The 24,440-nt window shown below is 37.2% G+C and overlaps 1 protein-coding gene across 3 annotated transcripts in view; it reads left to right on the top strand.

The window, feature by feature from the left end:
- ARL6 (ADP ribosylation factor like GTPase 6) overlaps window positions 1–24,440 on the top strand; it is a 49,464-nt gene that overhangs the window by 9,470 nt on the left and 15,554 nt on the right. For 2 of the 3 annotated variants that reach the window (XM_008157628.3, XM_054714057.1), the window contains exons 3-7: window positions 3,406–3,467; window positions 4,125–4,193; window positions 9,036–9,130; window positions 17,065–17,194; window positions 20,741–20,796. In XM_008157628.3, the coding sequence (XP_008155850.1) occupies window positions 3,406–3,467; window positions 4,125–4,193; window positions 9,036–9,130; window positions 17,065–17,194; window positions 20,741–20,796 (412 nt within the window). The remainder of the gene's footprint in view (window positions 1–3,405; window positions 3,468–4,124; window positions 4,194–9,035; window positions 9,131–17,064; window positions 17,195–20,740; window positions 20,797–24,440) is intronic. The other variant, XM_054714058.1, reaches the window with a different exon arrangement.

The raw sequence follows: 24,440 nt of genomic DNA, 5'->3' as shown, positions 1-24,440 counted from the left end.
TTTATTTTCATAATTTATTCTGTCATTTCTAGAGATTTGGGGTAGAACAGGAAGAAAGCAGCATGTGCCCAATATGTCATCTTGAAATGTTCTGATATTCCCATTTTATACACCACATTAGTGAGAGCCTGCAGGAAAATCTGGGTACCCAGCCAGTGTTATCTCTGGTAAATTATGGAACTAGCAACTATCCTTTTTCTTCAGAAAAAATGACCTCTAGTCTGAGAGCAGAGTAAGTTGCTTGAAATGGGACTTCTTAAAGACCCCCAAACCTCTGTCACACAGGTATAGATAAAACACTCACTTCCTCCCTACCTTTGAACCAAAGAAGAGCCTCTTGTGAGTTTAGTCTTAGAAACATTATTTGTAATAAATTAAGTGAATTATAGAAATCTACAATACTGTATCAGAAATGTGCTACAAAGAAAAATTACAAATCTCATTTTATTGTAAAGTAGTCCCATAATTGTTTTGTGGATAAAGTCAGTTTCTAGATAAGTAAATATTTCTAGACCCAAACTGATTTTTAATATTAAGCCATCCTAATGCTGATGTATTGTTTATATATTGAGGTTGCTGGTGTTTTCTAAACTGATGAATAGGGAGAGAGGGGGTACATTTTAACCTGATTATTCTTCTCAAGAATATGGTCTTAGCTACATTTCTTAGAGATAGATGCATCTATAAACACATTTATTTTAAAATTCCTGTTTTTTTTCTCCCATTCTCAACATAACATGCTTTCATTCTACCACATCATCCAATTTTATATTCTTAGCATTTAAAATAATCTAAAATTACCTTGAATTTTCAGTTGGTAACTTGTTTACTAAATTTCCTCCATAAATTTAAATTCCCTAAGAGCATGGATCTTATATTGTTTAACACTGATTCCTTAGAATATTACTTGGCACTTAAATATAGTTTTGGACAAACAGATTGATGGCTGATATTTTTTTTCATTTTTATTTTTAGGCAGGCAATGATGATTGATGGCACCAAGGATATAATTTTTACTAGACTTACTGAAACTAACCAAATAGAGTCTGTCTCGGAAATCTCATTCTCTCCTTGATGTTGGTCTATCCCTGGGCTGTCTCAGCCCTAAGTGGTCTGTCCCTCTTAGGTAATAATGCCTATGCTCTTTGTTGACTTTGTACCATTCCCTGTCCGATTTTGAGAATGACTAAAATTCATTTGTTCCTGGATAGAGCAGAGGAAGAGTAATGTTGGAGACTATTTTTTGAAATTCTTTAGAGAAAAATAAATCCCACTTGAATATAGAAGCATCAGCTTACATATATCGTTCCATCCTGCTTAATTTTTGGAGTTTCTTCTTTCTAATTATCTTCCATTAGGACTTTAGAAGTGAGAGGAGGAAAACAAGGTTGATTAATTTTATCCCTATTAAGTAAAACAGCAAGTTAAAAGGAGCTTCTCTGGGAACAAAAGAGTTTGTGAAGAAGCTGGGCAAGGCTTCAATTTTCGGAGATATCTTAAATCTTTTAACTTCCTCACTTTTTTTATTATTGGTATGTTTTTTCTAATAATAATAGCTGGTGATTTTATCACAAGATTGGCACATGAAACCTTTAAGATCAAAACAGTGGGGTATTTGGGGGCAATAAAAATTAGAAGACTATTCCAAATCTGTTGTGCACTGAAAGTATGAGGCATGAATCCGAGTAGCAGGGAATGAATTCTGTCCAACATCATCAACAACAAAAAAGATGTTTTTGGAAGAATACGAGGCACTTCATAAGAAGGAAGGACAGGCTGAACAAACAAACTCGGAACCAAGGTAGCTCTGAGAATGCCTTTTCACCAGCACATTGGTCCCATGAAAGGGACCAAGCTCCAGTGACTTGGCAGTTTCTGTCTTTCCATTTTAATTTTAAATTTCCAGTAGACTAGCAAAGTGAACTAATGATGTGAGGCAACAATTTCTTCTCTGTTCTTCCTGTTTTCACATAAAAGCAATCAGATGAACTGAAGGGGGATTTTTTTTAAAGTTATACTTATGGGAGTATGGAGAAAATTGGGACAAGAATAAAATCAGTGAGAGTAATTATAATAATAGCAAACGTTCGAGTATTTGCTATGGACCAGACACTGTTGAGTATCTTGCATCCATTAACGCATTTAATTTCCATGATAACTTTATTAGTTAAGGATAATATATTTTAAATTTGAGAAAACTAAGGCTTAGAGAAATTAAGTAAGGTAGCTTATTAGCAATTAGTAATTAGGAGGCTGTTATAATAATTCAAAGCAAGAAATTATAAGGGTCTGACCTAAGTTAGTAAGATGGAACTAATGAAGCTTATTGAATGGCTATCTTATAGAGAATATAAAAAAGAAGAGAGTCCAGAATAACTTCTAGACATCTGGATCAGAAGGTGGATGATTTTTAATCAAAGTAAGGAACAGTTTTGATTGTGAAAATGTTAGGAGAAACTGTGTTAAGTTGCCAGTATACTGTAAGGCTTGTTACTTGCCTGTGGGACTTGTCAGTGGGTCTCCTGCTGTACTCTTGCCCACCTGCAGTCTCTCCTCCAAAAGAATTCCTCATCATGGCCTTCAAGGCCGTACCTTCCTTCCTTTGTTGCGTACAGCTTTTTCTCTAACGTAATATGCCTGAGACATAAAGGCTTTCTACTTTTCCCAAGTGGTAAGTTTCTTCCTGTCTTAGGATCATTTCACTGTAATGTTCTTTGCCAAGATCTTGTCATAACTTTTCCTCTTCTTGATATTCACTCCTTGGTCAGATGTCACCTCCCCAGAGAAGCTTTTCCTGAGCACCCCTTTTCCATGCCTCGTAAAAACCCTCTGCCCCATTGCCTCCCACCCCAAACACCTCATTGCACTTAATTGCTGCCCGAAATTGTGTTTGTCTATAACTTAATTGTTTATTTAGCAGGAAATGAATTCTGCCCAACATTATCAACAAAAAGAAAGATATTTTTGGAAGGATACTAGGCACTTCATAAGAAGAATACTAGACACTAATCATCTAGATTATAAATTCCATGAGAGCAGGGACTGTGTATACCATCCAGACATGAGAACAGTCCCCATAGTGTATGTAAACTCGATAAGTATGTATTGAAAGATTAGAAAATCCTATATGTGAACTCAGCATGACTTATCAAACCACTTTAAGTCCATTTTAATTTGCAGCAAGCCACAAAATGTGAATTAATATATGTCATAAAAATTCATAATTAGTAAACCTTCAACTTCTATAAAGAATTTACCCCCAGTGATCCCATTGCAAAACCTGCCATCTGTTTAGTAACAGATTTTTAGAATTGGAAAACCTGGATGCTCTTTTTTAACTTGAGGGGAAAAAATTCATCTTTGATAATTGCAAATTTCTAAGCTTTGTCTTTTCTTATCTTAAAGGCTCAATCTCAAGATATAGTTCCAACAATAGGATTCAGCATAGAGAAATTCAAATCATCCAGGTAATTCACTTTATTGTATTTGTGACTAAGAAGCTGTGGGTAAATTATAATATTAGGCCTTTCTAGTCATTCCTCCTACTCTTAGAAAAAGTACTTTGTTTTTTCAGGAGTCCATAGATGTTAAGATATTTCTACCACTACCTCTGGATTATTTTTTAGAATTTAGACTTTAGACAAATGTTGATAACCTCACTAGCAAAGAAAACATTTTATTTTATGTTACTCATTACAAAATCATATTTCTATTCAACAAATTTATTTTATAGCATTTGTACTTAAAAATTGGCCCAAGTTGAATATTGTATATTCAAGAATGATTTCTATGTTGTTGTTTTTAAGATTCTTTTATTGATTTTTAGAGGGAGAGGGGGAGAGAGAGAAAAACACCAATGTGAGAACAAAACATTGATCAGCCGCCTTCTGCACACCCTCTACCAGGGATTGAGCCCACAACCAGGATGTGTGTCCTGACTGGGAATCGAACCAGCAACCTTTCAGGGCATGGGAGGGCGCCCATCCAACTGAGCAACACCGGCCAAGGCTCAAGAGTGGTTTCTTTTATTGAAAGCAATTTAAAAGTTTAAGTAAAAGTTATACTTTAAAATTAGTAACTTATAATATAGTCATGGTTTTTTTGTTGTTTTTGTTTTTTTTTAGTTTGTCTTTTACAGTGTTTGACATGTCAGGTCAAGGAAGATATAGAAACCTCTGGGAACACTATTATAAGTAAGTATAATAGTGAAGGTTGGTTAACTAGATGGGTATATCGTAATAACAAATAATGATTAGAAATCCAAGTGATCACATGGACTGGGTTGCAGTGTTTATTTTTTAAATAATTTAGTGCATTTTCTAATTTTATAAAAAGGACAGTCATACTTCACATTATTTCTCATATGCATGAAATCTTTTATAACTTTGAACTTTTGCATGTGTTGTTCTCTCTCTCTCTTTTTTTTTTTTTTTTCAAGAATAGTTTATTGCCAAGACCGGTTTGGCTCAGTGGATAGAGCGTCGGCCTGCGGACTGAGGGGTCCCGGGTTCGATTCCGGTCAAGGGCATGTACCTTAGTTGCGGGCACATCCCCAGTGGGGGGTGTGCAAGAGGCAGTTGATCGATGTTTCTCTCTCATCGATGTTTCTAACTCTCTATCCCTCTCTCTTCCTCTCTGTAAAAGATCAATAAAATATAAATTAAAAAAAAAAGAAAGAAAAATCAATAATTTAAAAAAAAAAAAAAAGAATAGTTTATTGGCCCAGCCGGCATGTCTCAGTGATTGAGCATCGACCTATGAACCAGGAGATCAGGGTTCAGTTCCCGGTCAGGGCACATGCTCGGATTGTGGGCTCCATCTCCAGTGCGGCATGCAGGAGGCAGCCAATGATTCTCTCTCATCAGTGATGTTTCTATCTCTCCCTCCCTTCCTCTCTGAAATCAATAAAGATACATACATTTTTTTTAAATTGTTTATTGCCCTAGCTGGTTTGGCTCAGTGGATAGAGTATCAGCCTGCAGACCAAAGGGTCCCAGATTGAATTCCGGTCAAGGGCACGTACCTTGGTTGCAGACTCTTCCCTGGCCCAGGCCCTGGTCAGGGCTCATGCAGGAGGCAACTAATTGATGTGTCTCTCTCACATTAATGTTTCTCTCTGTCTTTCCTTCTCTCACTCTCCCTAAAAATCAATGGGGAAATATCCTTGAGTGAGGATTAACAAAACAAACAAACAAAAAAAAGAATAGTTTATTGATTTTTTTTAGAGAGAGAGGAAGGGACAAGAGAGAAACATTGTTGTGAGAACATAACATTGATGGGCTGTCTCCAGCATGCCCCCTACTAGAGATCCAGCCTTCAACCCCAGCATGTGCCCTGACTGGGAATCAAACCAGCGACCTCTTGGTGCACGGGTGATGCTCAACCAACTAATCCATACCAGTCAGGGCCGTTCTGTTTTTAACACCTAGTTCTACTCTACTCTGCTGCCTAAGGTTAACGTAGTCATGCTTTAAGGCAGGGGTGGGGAACCTTTTTTCTGCCAAGGGCCATTTGGATATTTATAACATCATTCGCAGGCCATACAAAATTATTAACTTAAAAATTAGCCTGCTATATTTGGTCAGACATTTAATTAACTCACCCCTCATGCCTTGACAAGGCCAGACCAAATGATTTCCCAAGCATTATTCAGCCTGCAGGCCCCCCACCCTTGTGTTAAGGACTCGTTCAAAAGTCCCCTCCTCTGTGAAATTTCACTATTTTGCCCAGTTATTCTGTCCCAGTGCTCACACAGTAGTTTCACATCTCTGTAATCACACTTATTACATCTTAAAGTCTTGTCAACTCCTCTTCAAGGGCAGGGATTATTTTTCATTCAGATTATTTCCTCAAGACCAAGTATAATGCTGGGTGTATGCATCAGTAAATATTTATTGAATAAATTTAGTTAAAATAACAGAACTCTTGACCCATTTATTCTATAAGCAATTCTAAAGATACTTTTCAGCATATGCAAATCAAGCACTTGCTACTCACATTAGATTAACAGCTGTCAAGTTACTAGCATCCAGATGTCTTACACCCTCTCAAGGTTTCTATTCAGTGTGAAAATGAATTTATTAACTTCTAATATTACTAGGACTCTTCATTTAAAGGCAGTATAACTCACTTTTAGAATCTGAAACTTATAAGCAATATATCTTGACTAAATGCCTCTTATGAACACTTGCCTTGAAATGGTGTGTGATGACTGCCAGATCAGATTTTGATTTAGATTGGTTAATTTTTCCTGCTAATATGGGAACAAACATTTTATTTCTCAGATAGGAACCCAGAATATTTACTTCAGATATTTTTTAATGATTATTTTAATAGATTGAAGTCCTCTTTAAATCAAATATTGATCCAGAGGACCTCTGAGGTAGAGGGAAAAGTGTATTTCAAATCTGAGGGTTAGTTTGGAAAAGGGAAAGTGGCATGTTGTGGTATCTTGCATTAAATTTCCTGGGGAAATGAGTTACTTTTTTTTTTTTTTTTTAAGAAACCCTGAGTTTTCAGTATAGAAATGTTAATTCCTGCTCCAATTAGTGGTTTTAGAAAAATTCTTTTTAAAATTAATGTATTTGCCCTGGCCAGTGTGGCATAGTTTGTTGGGCGTCATCCCATGCACCAAAGGTTACTGGTTCGATTCCCAGTGAGGACACATGCCCAGGTTGTAGGCCTAATCCCCAGTATGCAGGAGGCAGCCAGTCGATGTTCCACTCTCATATCGATGTTTTTCTCCCTCTCGCTTCCTCTTTTTCTCTAAAAAATGAATTAAAGTATTTTTAAAATAAATAACAATAATGTGTTTACTTTAGCTACTTTTAAAAAAATTATTTGTATTCTAATTACTTTACAAAAAGTAAAAAAATACATGGAAAATAGTACTTTAAAACAAGGTAACTTTTTTTATTTTAACTCCCTTCAATATTTTTTTGGAAGAAGTTATTGGATTCATGAATATTATAGATAAATTGTAGGTTAAATAGTGAAATGGTTACTATCAACTTTACAAAAATAGTAAATTTATTTTTTGTGTCTCTATACTTTTCTGATTATTAGAGAACAAGTGCATTTTGAGCTATTAGACTGAAAGATTTAAAAGATTGTTTTTGAAATATACAATGTACACTTTACATAATTGAGAAAGGAGCCTTCTAATATTATATACCATACATATAATATGTTTTTGTCCTTCTTTTTCAGTTAACATTCTATAAGGGAAATCAGGAAAAACACACAAAGATTGTAACTCTAATGGCTGCCTAATATTATTCATATGCTTGTGCCAAAATTTGCTCAATCGTTTTTTTATCTGGATAGGAAGGCTATTCTCAGTTTTTGAAGATAATAAACAGTCCCTCAATTAATATCTTAGTGCATAAATCTTTGTCACGCTTTGTTTTTCCATAGAGTAAATACCAGAAATAAAATTACTGTCTCAAAGTGATTGACCATCTTTAAAGCTCTTGAAAGATATTTCTAGTTGTACCAGTTTCTATATTCACTAGTGTAGTATATGACTGTGATAATCTGCATTTATAGTTTTTAAGTGACAGGACAAAGTGGTATTCAAAAGTTGTGTAAGCCCGGATGGTGTGGCTCAATGGTTGTGTGAACCAGGAGATCAGGGTTTGATTCCCAGTCAGGGGCACATGCCCGGTTTGTGGGTGTGATCCCCAATGTGGGGCATGCAGGAAGCAGCTGATCGATGATTCTTTCTCATCATTGATGTTTCTATATCTCTCTCCCTCTCCCTTTCTCTCTGAAATCAATACAAATATATATTTTTAAGTATTTTTTAAAGTTGTTTTAGTTTTATATTTATGTGATTAACAATGACATTGAACTTTAAAATCTTAATTTATGACTGAATAAGTGATTCACAAAAAAAAAATCAGTGTCCAATAAATATATGAAAAGTTATTGAACTTCACTAGCAATTCATGAAATACAAAGTAAAATAACATAATGTTAGAATGGCAAAAATTGAAAAGAATGATAAGGACCATGCTGAAAGGGGGTAGGAAAAATGCTGGGAGTAGTATACATTGATATAGCATTTCTGAAGGGCAATTTATCAATGTTTATCTAAAACTTTTAATTGTATATACACTCCTAGAAATTTTATTCCTAAGAACAGATCTTTAAAATGTTAAGAAATTATAAAATGTATTTAGGAGAATGCTTATCTTGAAGTTTTTCATAATAATGAAAATTAGAAATAACCTGTAAGTCCAACGATAGAAGATTGACAATATTTGATGGCACATCATGCAATGGAATACTTTATAACTATTAAAAGAAAGGGTGAGGAAGGAATCAGTGATTTTTGAAGTGCCACTGTGATCTATAAGTGAATCCTTAAACTAGTTCAGTGATTGGCTATCAGCTTAAAAAATAAAATAGAATAAAATAAAAGCTATTTGTAAGTATTGTTTCAGGGGACCTATTTCAAATATATTTACATATAGTTATGTGTCTATTGCATCTTAATATAAAATGTATGTCTTACTATGGTTATGGTAAAAATTATTTGAGAAACACTAGTGTAGAGCTTTAATGTTTCATATAAAAGTGATTAAAATTATACAGTGAAAAAGGTCAAGGAAATGTACATAGATGTCAAAAAGGCAGTGTATAAAACAGGAGGATTCCATTTGTATAGATGTAGATATTCATATGTGACTACACACAGTGTCGAAATTGATTTACACAAAAAATTAATAATGGTTATATCTGTGTAATGGGTTGTGGTTTTACTTGTAATTTCTTTAAAATTATGAAATAACAAGTCATTAAGTTATACCCTATTATCATCTAAGTGAAAAGAAATTATGTTATAACCACTAATGATTAATATAATAGTTCACTCATATGAACTAATAAGAAACAGTACCAAAGCTCCTATAATGATAAATGCACATAGGATATGAAGAGATAATACACAGGTTATGACATGCAAATGGAGAGTAAACATGGAAAATTGTGTAAGTTTATTTTTAATTTTTGTCATTCTTTATATTATACAGAGATGGACAAGCCATTATTTTTGTCATTGATAGTAGTGATAGATTAAGAATGGTTGTGGCCAAAGAAGAACTTGATACTCTTCTGAATCATCCAGGTATGTGTGTGTGTGTGTGTGTGTGTGTGTGTGTGTGTGTGTGTGTTCGTGTCCGTCTGTTTACATAGGATGTTTTGTTCTTTGGTGTTGGCAAAAAGTATTACCTGCACTGTACAATTAACTTTTCTTAAAAACTTTATGCATAACTCATAATATCTTTAGCTATAGCACCATGTGTTTTTTAAATTGCAAAGCTTTTTGCAATGTTTTTCGGGTCGGTGATGTTTATTTCCCCCAAAATAAAAACATCCTTTTTTCTGATTATATAAATAATATGTGTCAATAGCAAATTATGCAGATAGAAAGAAAGTAAAAATCCATGTATCTCAATACTTATCAAAATGATTTTGGTTGCCATCTTTTCATGCATGTATGTACTAGAGGCCCAGTGCACAAATTTGTGCACAGGGTGGGGTCCCTCAGCCTGGCCAGTGATTGCGGCCGATCGGGGCCACAGGAGGTTGGCCGGCGCAGGGAGGGGCCATTCGGGCCAGCCGGCTCGGGGGAGGGGCTGTGGGAGGTTGCCAGCTGGGGGGAGGGGCTGTGGGAGGTTGGCCGGCCAGCCAGGGGGAGGGGCCATGGGAGGTTGGCTGTGGGAGTGCACTGACCATCAGGGGATAGCTCCTGTGTTGAGCGTCTGCCTCCTGTGGTCAGTGCGCATCATAGTGACCAGTCATTCAGTTGTTTGGTCATTCAGTCGCTTAGGCTTTTATATATATAGACTAGAGGCTCGATGCATGAAATTCGTGCAAGGGTAGGCCCTCGCAGCCCTGGCTGCTTCAGTTGCTTCTCGGTCTTTGTGGCCCCGGCTGCCTCACAGCCCCGCCCCCTGCCCCTTGGTTGTTCCAGAAGGTCATCTGGATGGTCGTTCCGCTGTTCAGTCGTTCCGCTGTTTGGTCGTTCTGTCAATTTGCATATCACACTTTTGTTATAGATTGCTCTTTCTAATGTAATCAGATCATTCTCTTAGAGTGCTTTTTTTTACCTCTCGATTCTCTTCTACCACCTAAGTCATTTTTAGATTTGTATATTCTATGTCACTAATTCTTTCTTCCATCTGATCTTCTCCTCAGCTCACTGGTTCATCCTTCATTTCATTTAGTGAGTTCTTCAGCTCCAGATTTCTGTTTGGTTCTTTTTTATAGTAGTTCATTGATTTTTTTTTTTTTAAATCTTAGTTCATTCAATTGCCTTTCTGAGTTTTCTTGTATCTTGTTGAGATTTTTGAGAACTGAAATCTTCAATTTTCTGTCATTTAAATTACATTCTTCTCATGTCTTAGTCTATTTTCTGGAGATTTTTCTGTTACTTTCTGAATCCCCTTGTTATCTTGGTTACTCAGTGTGCTTGATGACTTATTTCTCTGTTTTGTGTGTTTTTTTTAACCCCCACCTGGGAATATGTTTTTATTGATTTAAGAGAGAGAGAAGGGAGAAAAAAAAAATCATGTGAGAGAAACATTGATTGGTTGCCTCCCACAGCCTAAGTATATGTTCTAACTGGGAATCAAATCAGCAACCCTTTGGTGCACAGGACTACACTCCAACCAACCTAACCAACTAGCCAGGGCAAAAATTGCTTTTTGAAAAACTTTATACTTCAACTAGAAGCCCAGTGCACGAAATTCATGCACTGGGGGGTGGGAGTCCCTCAGCCTGGCCTGCGCCCTCTAGCAGTTTGGGACCCCTCACTCCTTACCACCCACCTGCTTGCTGCTCCTTACCACTCAGCTCGCTGCTCCTTAGTGCTGCCATAGAGGCGGGAGAGGCTCCCGCCACCACCTCTGCACTCGCCAGCCATGAGCCCGGTTTCTGCATTGAGCATCTGCCCCCTGGTGGTCAGTGCACATCATAGTGACTGGTTGTTCTGCTCGTTTGCCGTAATGGTCGCTTAGGCTTTTATTATATAGACTAGAGGCCCAGTGCACAAATTCGTGCACGGGTGGGATCTGGCCAGCCCGGCCCCAATCAGGGCAGCTTGGGGCCAGGCCTGTTGGGAGGAGGAGACGGTGGGAGGTTGGCCGGCCGACCTGCCCTGATCGGGGCCGATCAGGGCCGGACCAACTGGGGGAGTGGCCACAGGCAATTTGGCTGGCGGGCCACTCTCCAGTTGAGGTGGGGGGCCAATTGGGGATGGGGCTGGCTATAGGGAGGGGCTGTGGGTGGTGGGCCAGCCAGCCCCAACCCTGATTGGTGTGGGGGGGGGGGCCAATCGGGGGCAGAGCTGGCTGGGGGTAGGGGCAGAGGGCCGATCAGGGTGGTAGGAGCTGATCGGGACTGGGGCCGGCCGAGGGGAGGGGCTGTGGATGGTGGGCTGGCTGGCCCCACCCCCGAATGGGGGTGTCAATCTGGGGTGGGGCCGGGTAGGGGGAGAGGCTGCAGGAGGTTGGCTGGCTGGCCCCGCCCCCTATTGGGGTAGGGGGGCGATCAGGGGCAGGGCCAGCTGGGGAGAGGGGCCGCAGGAGGTTGGCCAGCCGACCCCAACCCAGATTGGGCTGGTTCGCTGACCACAGTGGGCGACATAGCAACTGGTCGTTCTGGTTGTTACAGTGTTCGGGTCACTGGCTTTTTATGTACAGGCAGTCCTCGCGTTACATTCGACTTGATGTACGTCGTTTCGTGGTTACGTCGCCATCTCCCATTTATTTATAAAAAAAAGTTCCATCATTTTGACGTATGTACATATGTGCTTTATGATTTTTATTATTTATTTACCGCAAGTAAAGGTCAGGAATTGTTATCTTTCTTTTAAATTTCTTTTACTGTTTCACTTCATTAGTGCTGTTGTATGTGCTCCATTTGAGTGATGTAAGTACTTGTGTAGGTGGGTTCCGACTTACAGCAAAAATCGCGTTATGTCACTCCGTAGCAACGGATCTCCGAGGTAACCCGAGGACCTACTGTATATAGATGTTAAACAGGTTGATAAGAGAGGTATTTCCTGTGTTTTCCAGAAGGTGGCGCTGAAGTGCAAGTTTCATTTTCTCTTACCTGCACTGCTGGGGCTTCTGGGATCTCTGTGGGTGTGGCTCCACTGGTGGAAAAGGCTGCATATTCCCTTTACCACCTGGTCAACTCAGTCTCGGGGCTGCACTCCTGTGTATTGCAAGGTGTGGGGTTTGTATTCCTGGCACCGCCTTCCTGTAGCCAGAAGCCCCCAGCTGCCTCTATCAGGCTATTCTGCAATGGGTGAGGGATGGGTGGGCGGGATGAAGCGGTTCTTGCCTGTGGTTCTGCTCTTCCTCCTGAGTTTAGACCCAGTGTCTACAGACTACTTAGGCTGGAATGTATTTTTTTTCTCTAGCTCTTTCGACATTTGCCTAGTTGAGGATTAAAGTGCCAGGTGGGACACACGGGGATAGGGTGGGCTGATTCCTGTGCATGCAGAGCCCTTTGTTCAGTGCCGGCAGGCTTCAAGCACAGTGATTTTTTTGTACTGTTTCTCTGACCCTGGGCTCAGCCTCAGTGTGTGCCAGCCACCCAGGTCTGATTGCTGTCTCTGCCCTCGAGGCTGGTCTGCCCACTGGGGGCTGCACCCCAGCCCTTCACTGCTATCATGCCCGCCGGGGTCGACAGCCAGCGCCTGGCTGCCCATTACTTCTGTCTCTGTCCTTCTCCCTACCGTTCTGTCTCCACTGCTAAAATAAGTCCACCTTCAGCTGTCTCGGTGCACAATTCTCAGACATGTTTGTGTTTTAAACAGAGAATCCTTGGTTGAATTATAGCTGTCCCACCTCAGTGGGAAAGAACTGGAGATCCTCTCATGCCAACATGCTGCTGACTACCAGTTTTGGGTTTTTTACTTTCTTTCTTATAATGTCCTCATCTGATTTTGTCTCAGAGATATAGAGGCTTCATAAAATGAGTTGGAGAGTATATACTTCTTTTTATTTTTTATTTTTGGATTTGTGTAGAATTGCTATTATTTCTTCCTTAAATGTTAGACAGAATATAGCAATGATATACCACTGTAAGTATTTGGTGTGTGTGTTGATGGAGTGAGGGGCGTGAATTATGAATTCAAGTCCTTGAATGATATAAGACCATTAAAGTTATATTTATTCTTCGGTCAATTTTGGTAATTTGTGACCAGATTTATTAATGTACTATCTAAGTTGTCAGATTTATTGGCATAACATTATTTATAACATCCTCTCCTTATCCTTTTAATGTCTACAAGATCCATATGATATATCTTCTTTCATTCCTGGTATTAGTAATTTATGTATCCTCCCTCTTCTTGCTCAATCTTTTTAAAAGTTTATTGGTTTTATTAATTTTCTAAGAACTTCTGGGATTTTAAATTTCCTCTTTTGCCATTATTCTCTCCTCTTCATTTATTATGAACTGTCTCTACTCCCTTTGTATTTCATTGTCTCTTTTTCAGATGGGAATGGACAACATCGATTTTATACCTTTTCTAATATAAGCATTTGAAGCAATACATATTCTCTAAGGATTTAGCTTCATGTCACAAATTTCGATAACTTTTTTTATTATCTAGGTCAAAGTATTTTCTAACTTACCTTGTGAATTCTTCTTTGACTCTTAGAATCTTTAGTAGTATATTATTTAATTTCCCAAATAGATGGGAAATTTGTATGTATCTTTTGTTACAGATTTTTAATTTCATTCCACTTGATCAAGCAACGTTCTATATGATTTCACCCTTCAAAATACATGGCCCAGTATATATGGTCTAACTTGGCTTGTGTTTCACCTGCAGTTAAATAGAATGTGTATTTTTCTGTTGTTGTGTGAAATGTTCTATAAATGACCGTTAATAGTGTTGCTCACATCTTCCACATTCTTACTGATTTTTTATTTGTTCTGTCAATTTCTGAGAGAGGAGTGTTGAAGCATCTATGATTGTGGATTTCTTTGTATTTCCCTTTAATACTGTCATATTTTACTTTATGTGTTTAGAAGGTTATTAGATACAAACATACTTAAAATTGTTTTGTCTTCTTGATTAATTGACCATTTTATAATTTTACTGCCTTTCTTTTTCTTTGATGATACCCTTCATCTTTTAACCCTTTGCACTCGCTTGCTTTTTTCTCGATTCCTTTATTCTACTCGGGATTTAATTTTTTAAATACCCCAGATTTTACAAAGTGTGGCAGTAGAATAAAAAACTGGAGTTTCTTTTCATACAAACTTATTTATTTGGATTTTTTTATATTTCAAATACATACGAGCTGCTACCGATGCTAACCATGTCGAGTCATACTCGACATCCGAGTGCAAAAGGTTAAAGCTACTTTATCTCAAATTATGTTTCTTATAAACATCATGTTGTTATGTCTTTTTTTTTTTATCTATTCTGACATTCTCTGCTCCAGAATAAGTTCCAGCTTATGGAAATGTAAAAATTACACTATTACAGCAGTAGAAGAATATGGCAGGGTCTCTCTTTTCCGCGTCCAGCACGGAAAGAGAGATGATCCGGTTCTTCGAGTAGAAGGGCTGGGAATTGAGAAATAAAAGAAAGAGACAAGACACAGAGATAAAAGGAAAAAGCTGGGACTGGGTGGACCGCTGCCCTCTTCTGATGGAGAGACAGGGACCCAGAGCCCAAGCAGCGTGTTTATTTTATACCCCAAATACCAGGAAGTTTCACCAAAAGTCAAGACAGAGGAGATTATTTGCATTCTTGAGTAGGCCCGACCATTCCTAGTGCTAGACTGGATTTACATATCAAAACCCACTGCCCGACACCTGGGCAAAGATAAGAGTCAATGCTGAGAACACATCTGCCTTTTTGGTAAGATGTGTAACCAAGACACGGCTTTGCCTGTCGCCTTGGGTTCAGCTGACAGTTATTAAGGAAGAATGCCCATGTGCCTTCCCAGGCGCTCTCTACAGAAGAAACTATGGGAGATTTTTAAAAATAATTTTGGGGCAAGAGAGGATCTTTCTAACTATAACACAAAATCCAGAATCCTACACACACACAAAAGAAAGGAAAGGAGGGAGGGAAGAAGGGGAGAAAGAGAGAGAGAGAGAGAAACAGAGAGACAGACAGAAAATCAATGACTATGACTCCATAAAAAGTTTTGAATTGCAAAGTGGACCATAAGCAGTCAAAGGCAAATGACAGGCAAGGAAAACCTATTTGTATTTCATGTCATAGCTACAAGACTTATTTCCTTCCTACTTAAACCTTTTCTACAAATCAATAAGAAAATAAAAACTAATAGAAAAATGATATGCCAAACTTGTTCATAAAGAAGGAATTATAAACATATTTTGAATATATAGATTCTTGACTTTTCTCAGAACAATGAAAGTAAACACATTCTCATAGTACTTTTTACCTATCACTGAAAACACTCTTATACAATGTTGTTTAAGTGTGAATTGATACAATTTTTAAGGGAAGGCAGTTCTGTAGGTAATCGCTATCTGTCAGAATAGCAATTTATATATCCTTTGGCCCAGTAATTCCATTTCTCAAATTTATCTAGCAGACATGCTGGCCCATTTACAAAATGTTCTGCAGTTTATTCATCACAGCATTGTTTATAGTTGTAAATATTGGCAACAACATAAATATATGTCAGTTGAATTTGGTTAAATAAATCATGATATATAGTACTAAAAGACAGAACATTCCACAATAGTTAAAATAATGAAGAAACTGCTCTATATGTACTGGTAATGGATAGTCTCCAAGATATGAAATTAAGTGAAAAGCAAAAGGTATAAAAAGTGAGAATAGCCTGCTACTATTTGTATAAATAATCTATATATATAAAAGCCCAGCAACTGGAACGGCAGAATGACCAGAATGACCAGAACAACTGGTGGCTATGATGCGCACTGCGGCAGCCAACCAGCCTGATCTGGGCCCTGATGCTCCCCCCTCCCCTGCTGGCCCAGCCCCTGATCGGCCCCAACACCCTGATCGGGGGCGGGGCCAGCCGGCCAATCACCCATGGCCCCTCCCCACCTGCTGGCCCAGCCCTATAGGCCCCCATCGGGGCGGGGCAGCTGGACCCCACCTGTGCATGAATTCGTGCACCGGGCCTCTAGTTCTATATAATAAAAGCCTAATATGCAAATCGACCAAACAGTGGAAGAACTGGTCGCTATAACACTCACTGACCACCAGGGGGCAGATGCTCAACATAGGAGCTGCCCCCAGCCTGCAGGCCCTAGGCCAGCCAAGGCGGGTGCCAGCGGGGGCCCCCCAATCGCCCTGCTGGTTGCCCCATAGATCAGCCATAATCGCTGGCCAGGCCTAGGGACCCTAACCCCCATGCACAAATTTCATGCACCGGGCCTCTAGTCATATATAATAACTATTTACAAACATAAAATATTTCTAAAAAGACTCCATATAATGGATGCTATGTGTTGCCTCTTCTAGGGAGGACAAGTGAATGGCCTGGACAAAGGTGAGAGGGAGATCCTTTTACTGCACACCATTTTGTGTCTTCTGCGTTTTGAACTATTTAAATGAATTATGTATTCAAAACAGGGAGAAATGTTTCATACACTGTAACAAGTAAAAATATCTTCTTAAAATATTTAGCTTATTACTTATAATACTGTGACTAAAAACTAAAATTGGGATGCAGTTCATCTTCCTCCTACTTCTAGTTTGCCTTCTTTGTATTGACCGAAAAAAAAACACAAAAAAAACACGATTTGACCCTTTTGTAGGTGCTGCTCAGTAACTGCTTAATGAGCCCCCAGATCCACTTCTCTTGTCTTTGTTTTAAAACTCCAACCAGAAGGCTTGGAAGTATTTTTAAAATTCTCGTATCACTCAAATATACCTGACAGTTTATGTCTTTAAAAGTTTATGTATGTGTGGTATAGAAAGAAGTGATTGGAAAACAATTTCAGTGAATTTTAATTTTAATAAATTAGGGGGAAATGACCATAAGGCTGGAAGTATGATGAAAGTCTTATTTTATATTTCAGATATTAAGCACCGCCGAATACCAATCTTATTCTTTGCAAACAAAATGGACCTTAGAGATGCAGTGACATCTGTAAAAGTGTCTCAGTTGCTGTGTTTAGAGAACATCAAAGATAAGCCATGGCACATTTGGTAAAGTTGTGGATTTATTTTTCATTTTATCATTTTGAAAAAATCTCCAAGCTTCGGTGTTTCTTTTCCAAACTCATTTTATAAGTGATCTAACTTGGTAGGATGTAAGCTAAGGATTTTGTTTTATAGAATGGCATTGCAGGTATTTATGCACCTATTACTATTAAAACCTTTCAAATCTTTTTGGGGATAGAAAAATATAAATAACTCTTTAAAAGAATAAAGTAAACAGACTACTCACTCACCAACTTCAGCCATGCTGATTTCTTCTATACATTGAATTAGCCAACTACAATCCCATCTCAAGGCATTTCCACTTGTTACTCCCTTTGTCTAAACAATTCTGCAAAATAATGTTCTTGGCTTGCTATTGCACTCCCTTCAGGAGAGGGACCTCCCCTGATAATTGTCTAAAATATCACTCTGCCTTACCCTGCCTCGTTTTTTCCTTATTACTTTGCTTTTTCTGTTGCCATGTGACCTCTTTTTCTTCTTTTCTTTGTTTTATAGTCTCTCTTCTTACACTAATGCATTAGCACCATGAGACTGGGGTTTTATTTTCACTCTGTAACCCCTGAAATAATAGTACATGGTACTTAGTAGGTTCATAATAAATATGGTTTATATGAATAAATATAAATGGAAATACTAACCTTGTTTGAACATACTAATAAGGTTGAAATCATAAATAGTATCTGAACTTATTTTACATTGTTTATTAGATAGTGTTTTTTAGTGCCTGCTACTACCTGTCATTAGCTTGCTCTATCCACCACCTACCTCCCCACCACTGCAAGATATCCTTCTCACTTTTTATAAGATAGTATCTATGGGAAAAGGCTGCACACAGAGACAGAGAAATCCACTGACTTTAGAAGAAGAAACAAAATATGAAGTGAAGAGTTAGTAGAGCTCAGAGAAGAACTTGAAGAGCTAACCTTGGTGCTGAAAGAGTAATGGTATAGAAGAGAGCTGAGAAAACTCTTGAAACTCCTCAGTACTCACAACTTCTACCCAGGAGTGAAACACTGCATAGCTCAATTAAACCCTCCTTGCTCTGGAATCAAAAGAAAAGTTAGTGTGTCCTAAATGCTTCTTCACTTGGAATTTGAGGTTCTGTGGTATTTTGTTGATAAAGAGAGGAGGGATTTGGGAGTAGAGAAATATCTTAAGATGTAACCTTTGCATTTCTCTATATCATTTAGGTAAATCATATCTAAATTGATAATGTCTAGAATAGAATAAATTTTCATTTTTCCATTGAATTAAGTATTGTGAGTGCTTTGATAGAAAGCATAACATTCAAAAACATGGGTCTAATTAGTAAAAGATGCAGTCCTACTTTTAATTTTGAAGTAGAAGTTAATTTTGCAAGTGGAAAAATCTCTACTTAAAATAATTAGCCCTTGAAATTTAAAAAATTTATCATTTGTGACATCTAAATATTTTTCAGTGAGATACAAAGTAATATCCTGGTGCTATAAAGATGTGTAATATATTTCCAATTGCTGTGTTTTCTGTATAATTTATAGAAGAATGCCAATTATTTCTTTAAATTTGCCTATAATTTTGGCTTCTTAATTCAAACTGGACATTTCACTAAGTTTTAATTACTGCTTCGTTTGTTTAAGTTTGTTTTTTTATTTTTTTTGCAATATTTTTAAACCATGTATAAAATTGAAAATACATTTATCCTTCTTTTATAATTTTAGAGATAAAAGTAATGTACAGTGATGTCAAGATAAAATATTGCATCTCTCTTGCCTTCCGTACAAGTAAATTTACTGGCAATAAAAGATTATAGAGACGTGTAGTCAACTCTGATTTTCAGGATCTGATTGCAGTATTGTTCTTCCTGTGTGTTCTTTGACTCAATTCCTGATGTGATATGTGTATATTTTTGCTTATTTACTACCTTGTAAGAGAGACAGATAATAAAAGAGGTAAATAAATGTATAAAATGTCAGCTGGGAAGGTGAAGAAAAACAAAGTAAGACAATAAGATAAAAATGATGAGAGATACTCCCTCTCTGGAATCTAACTGAAGTCAGGGAGCAGCTCACACAGAGGAGTGAAGGAATAGCTTTCCAGACAGGCCAGCAGTGGCTTTGGATGAGAATGTACCTGGTGTATTTCAGGAATAGCAAGAAGTCCAAGCTGACTGGAGCAAGAGATCTAGGGCCCTGCAGAACGTGGTGAAGACTTTGCTTTTATTTAGTTACAGGTCTTATCATTTATTTGAAAGGAAAGTAAAATTCAAACAGTTGCAACTTAGTAGGAAAAGATGCAGGGTTTTAGTAAGGTGGTGACTCCTCACCAAAAGGGAAGGATTTCCTCATTACGTTACTTATTTGAATCTGTAGTCTTATTTGGGACTATAGGTGTGTGATAAAATCAATACATTGATCTTTTTTATATAAATATTTTAGTTACTGATGTTTTGCTGTTGATATGGGTAATCCACAATTTGCTTTGAATAATTTTGTATCTCGTGCTGTTTGTTTCTGTCTTCCTATTTTAAAATATGTCATATTCTTAATCTAATAAGTAATTCCTTAGAGGAAATTTCTGGTTTGATTATAATCAAATTAACTCTTTTAGGTTATTTAGTACATTTAAAATCATTCTTCAGCACACTAAAAGAAACCCTAATTCAGAAAATCTAATTATGTATACTAAAGGCTATTATACGATTATATTTTGAAAGGAAATAACTACCAGATCAGTAAAATGTTATGAGAAACTGTCAGTCTGTGTCTTGGAAAAGATTGATACTCAAAAAATTCTTTGTATTTTATTATTTTAATTTAAAATTTAATTATAATTGTTTATAAAATATCACAATAAGGATTTAATCTTATTCTAAGACCATGAAAAGACCCTGTTTTATATACATATCTCAAATATTCAATTTCCTTAATAACTCTGTGAGGTCAATTAGAATATCTCCCCATTTTACAGACGCTAAAACTGAAGACAGGAGAGTTAAATAACCTATTTAGGTTCCTGAAGCCAATAAGAAAAAAAACTATTATTGAAATCTATTGGGATTTTTTTTCTACCAGTTTACCAAAGTTATAATTACAGGTTTATACTGTATAGATATAAAACTCTATTTCAAAAAAAGTCACTGCATCCTGTGGCTAAATTACAACCTAAGTCAAGCATTTCTAATAAGTAACTGCTTTTGAGTCATTGGGGCTGGGTAATATAGGAAGGGGGACTCGATAAAACTTTTCCACCACTAGAAATATTACTCAAAGTAATGTCAGTCTGAGTACTGTTCCTAAAATAATAACTTTTTATTGGTACACTTTTCCAAGTGTCATAAAAATTATGTCAATATAAGTTACAGATAATTTTGTTGCTCTGAGATGCTTAGACTTTTGTTTTTTTATGTACATTCAGTTTCATTGCTTAACCAGTTTTGCTCAGATATGTGTTACTAGAATATATTAATTTGCCATATGGAAAAATTACAATTATTTGTTCTTATAGTTCTACAATGTAATGAAATAGATATGTTTCTTGTGGATTTTATTTCAGTGCTAGTGATGCCATAAAAGGAGAAGGATTGCAAGAAGGTGTAGACTGGCTTCAAGGTACATCACAAAATACTGTCCATCTTCAACCTATATTTCCTTTCCATTGACATTTTTCTTTCCTTTTATAACATTTTCTTTTTATTATATCACTGCCTTTTTCTCCTCTTGTTTCCATTTATTTCTGCTGTCAGAAAATACACTACAGTAAGTATCCAATACCTTGCTCCATTTACTTCTATTACATTTTTCTAAAGGATTTATTTAAAGTGTTTGCTTTTTATAGTCAATATAGTGACAACTGTAGAAATATTTTTATTTATAGCAATAAATTTTTTTAATTTCTTTATTGATTAAGGTGTTACATATGTGTCCTTATTCCCCCATTACCCCCCACCCCCCACTCCTGCCCTCACCCCCCTGTTGTCTGTGTCCATTGGTTAGGCCCATATGCATGCATACAAGTCCTTTGGTTGATCTTTCCCCCTTACCCCCACCTCCCCCTACCTTCCCTCCGAGGTTTGATGGTCTGATCGATGTTTCTCTGTCTCTGGAACTGTTTTTGTTCATCAGTTTATGTTGTTCATTATATTCCACAAATGAGTGAGATCATGTGATACTTATCTTTCTCCAACTGGCTTATTTCACTTAACATAATGCTCTCCAGTTCCATCCATGTTGTTGCAAATGGTAGGAATTCCTTCTTTTTTAGCGCAGCATAGTATTCCATTGTGTAGATATACCACAGTTTTTTAATCCACTCATCTGCTGATGGGCACTTAGGCTGTTTCCGAATCTTTGCTATTGTAAATTGTGCTGCTATGAACATAGGGGTGCATATATCCTTTCTGATTGATGTTTCTAGCTTCTTAGGATATATTCCTAGAAGTGGGATCACTGGGTCAAATGGGAGTTCCAATTTTAGTTTTTTGAGGAAACGCCATACTGTTCTCCACAGTGGCTGCACCAGTCTGCATTCCCACCAGCAGTGCACCAGGGTTCCTTTTTCTCCGCATCCTCGCCAACATTTGTCATTTATTGATTTATTGATGATAGTCATTCTGACAGGTGTGAGATGGTACCGCATTGTCGTTTTGATTTGCATCTCTCGGATAATTAGTGATTGAGCATGTTTTCATATGTCTCTTGGCCTCCTTCTGTCTTCTTTCGAAAATTTTCTATTTAGGACCATTGCCCATTTCTTGATTGGGTTGTTTATCTTCCTTTTGTTGAATTGTATGAGTTCCCTGTAAATGTTGGAGCTTAAACCCTTCTCAGTGGTAACATTGGCAAATATGTTCTCCCATGTACTGGTCTTTCTTGTTGTTTTGTTGATCGTTTCTTTTGTTATGCAAAAGCTTTTTATTTTGATGTAGTCCCATTTGTTTATTTTCTCTTTATTTTCCATTGCCCTGGGAGCAGTATCAGTGAAGAAGTTCCTTCAGCATATGTCTGAGATTTTGCGGCCTGTGGATTCCTCTAGTATTTTTGTTTAAGTCCTTTATCCATTTTGAGTTTATTTTTGTGTATGGTGTAAGTTGGTGGTCTAGTTTCATTTTTCTGCATGTATCTGTCCAATTTTCCCAACACTATTTATTGAAGAGACTGTCTTGATTCCACTGTATGTTCATGCCTCCTTTGTCGAAAATTAATTGGGCATAGTGGTTTGGGTCGATTTCTGGGTTCTCTATTCTATTCCACTGATCTATATGTCAGTTCTTGTGCCAGTACCAGGCTGTTTTGAGAACAGTGGCTTTGTAATACAGCTTGATATCTGGTATTGAGATCCCATCTACTTTGTTCTTCTTTCTCAGAATTGCTGTGGCTATTCGGGGTCTTTTTTTTATTCCAGATGAATTTTTGGAGAGTTCGTTCTAGGTCTGTGAAATATGCTGTTGGTATTTTGATGGGGAGTGCATTGAATCTGTAGATTGCTTTGGGTAGAATGGACATTTTGATGATGTTGATTCTACCAATCCATGAACACAGTATGTTCTTCCATCTGTTTATATCTTCCTCTATCTCTTTTTTCAGTGTCCTGTAGTTTTTTGCATATATGTCTTTTACCTCTTTAGTAAAGTTTATTCCTAGGTATCTTCATTTTTTTGGTGCGATGGTAAATGGGATTGCTTTTTTACTCTCTCTTTCTGTAAGTTCACTATTGGTGTATAGAAATGCCATAGATTTCTTGGCATTAATTTTGTATCCTGCCACCTTGCCGAAGTCATTTATTAAGTCTAATAATATTTTGTTGGAGTCTTTAGGGTTTTCTATGTACAGTATCATGTCGTCTGCGAATAAGGACAATTTTACTTCTTTTCTAATTTGGATGCCTTTTATTTCTTCTTCTTGTCTGATAGCAATGGCTAATACTTCCAGTACTATGTTGAACAGGAGTGGTGAAGAGAGGGCATCCCTGTCTTTTTCCTGTTCTTAGGGGAAATGATTTTAGTTTTTGTCCATTGAGTGTGATGCTGGCTGTGGGTTTATCATATATGGCTTTTATGATGTTAAGGTATGATCCTTCTATTCCCACCTTGCTGAGAGTTTTTATCAAGAAAGGGTGTTGGATTTTGTCAAATGCTTTTTCTGCGTCAATTGATATGACTATGTGATTTTTCCCCCTCAATTTGTTTATGTGATGTATCACGTTTATTGATTTGTGGATATTGTACCATCCTTGCATCCCTGCTATAAATCCTGCTTGGTCATGGTGTATGATCTTTCTGATGTACTGCTGGATCCGATTTGCTAGAATTTTGTTGAGGATTTTGGCATCTATGTTCATGAGGGATATTGGCCTGTAATTCTCTTTCATTGTGTTGTCTTTATCTGGTTTTGGTATTAGGGTGATGCTGGCTTCATAGAAGGAGCTTAGAAGTGTTCCTTCTTCTTGAAATTTTTGGAATAGTCTGAGGAGGATAGGTTTCAGTTCTTTCTTGAATGTTTGGTAAAACTCTCTTGTGAAGCCATCTGGGCCTGGGCTTTTGTTTGCTGGAAGTTTTATGATGACTGCTTCAATTTCTTCCATAGTTATTGGCCTGTTGAGATTTTTAGAATCTTCCTGATTGAGTTTTGGAAGGTTGTATTTTTCTAGGAATATGTCCATTTCCTCCGGGTTGTCTAGTTTGTTGGAATAGAGTTGTTCATAGTATTTTGAAACAATCCTTTGTATTTCTGTGGAGTCTGTTGTTATTTCGCCTCTATCATTTCTGATTTTGTTTATTTGAGTCCTCTTTCTTTGCTTCTTGGTGAGCCTGGCTAGAGGTTCATCAATTTTGTTTATCCTTTCAAAGAACCAGCTCTTGGTTTTGTTGATCTTTTGTATTGTTTCTTTGGTCTCTATGTCGTTTATCTCTGCTCTGATCTTTATTATTTCCTTCCTTCTGCTTACACTGGGCTTTTCTTGTTGCTCTCTTTCTAATTCTTTGAGTTGTAGCAATAGATGATTTACTACAATTTTTTCTTGTTTTTTTAGGTAGGCCTGTAGAGCTATAAACTTCCCTCTCAGGACTGCTTTCATTATGTCCCATAGGTTTTGGATTGTCGTGTTTTTATTGTCATTAGTTTCCAGAATGTTTTTAATTTCTTCCTTGATCTCATTGATAACCCAATCAATATTTAATAACATGCTATTCAGCTTCCAAGTGTTTGAGTGTTTTGGATTGTTTTTATTGTAGTTTATTTCTAATATTATGCCATTG

The sequence above is a fragment of the Eptesicus fuscus genome, chromosome 3 (assembly GCF_027574615.1).
Source record: "Eptesicus fuscus isolate TK198812 chromosome 3, DD_ASM_mEF_20220401, whole genome shotgun sequence".
In the NCBI taxonomy this organism is placed as follows: Eukaryota; Metazoa; Chordata; class Mammalia; order Chiroptera; family Vespertilionidae; genus Eptesicus; species Eptesicus fuscus.
This window is presented reverse-complemented; position numbering and strand designations above follow the sequence as displayed.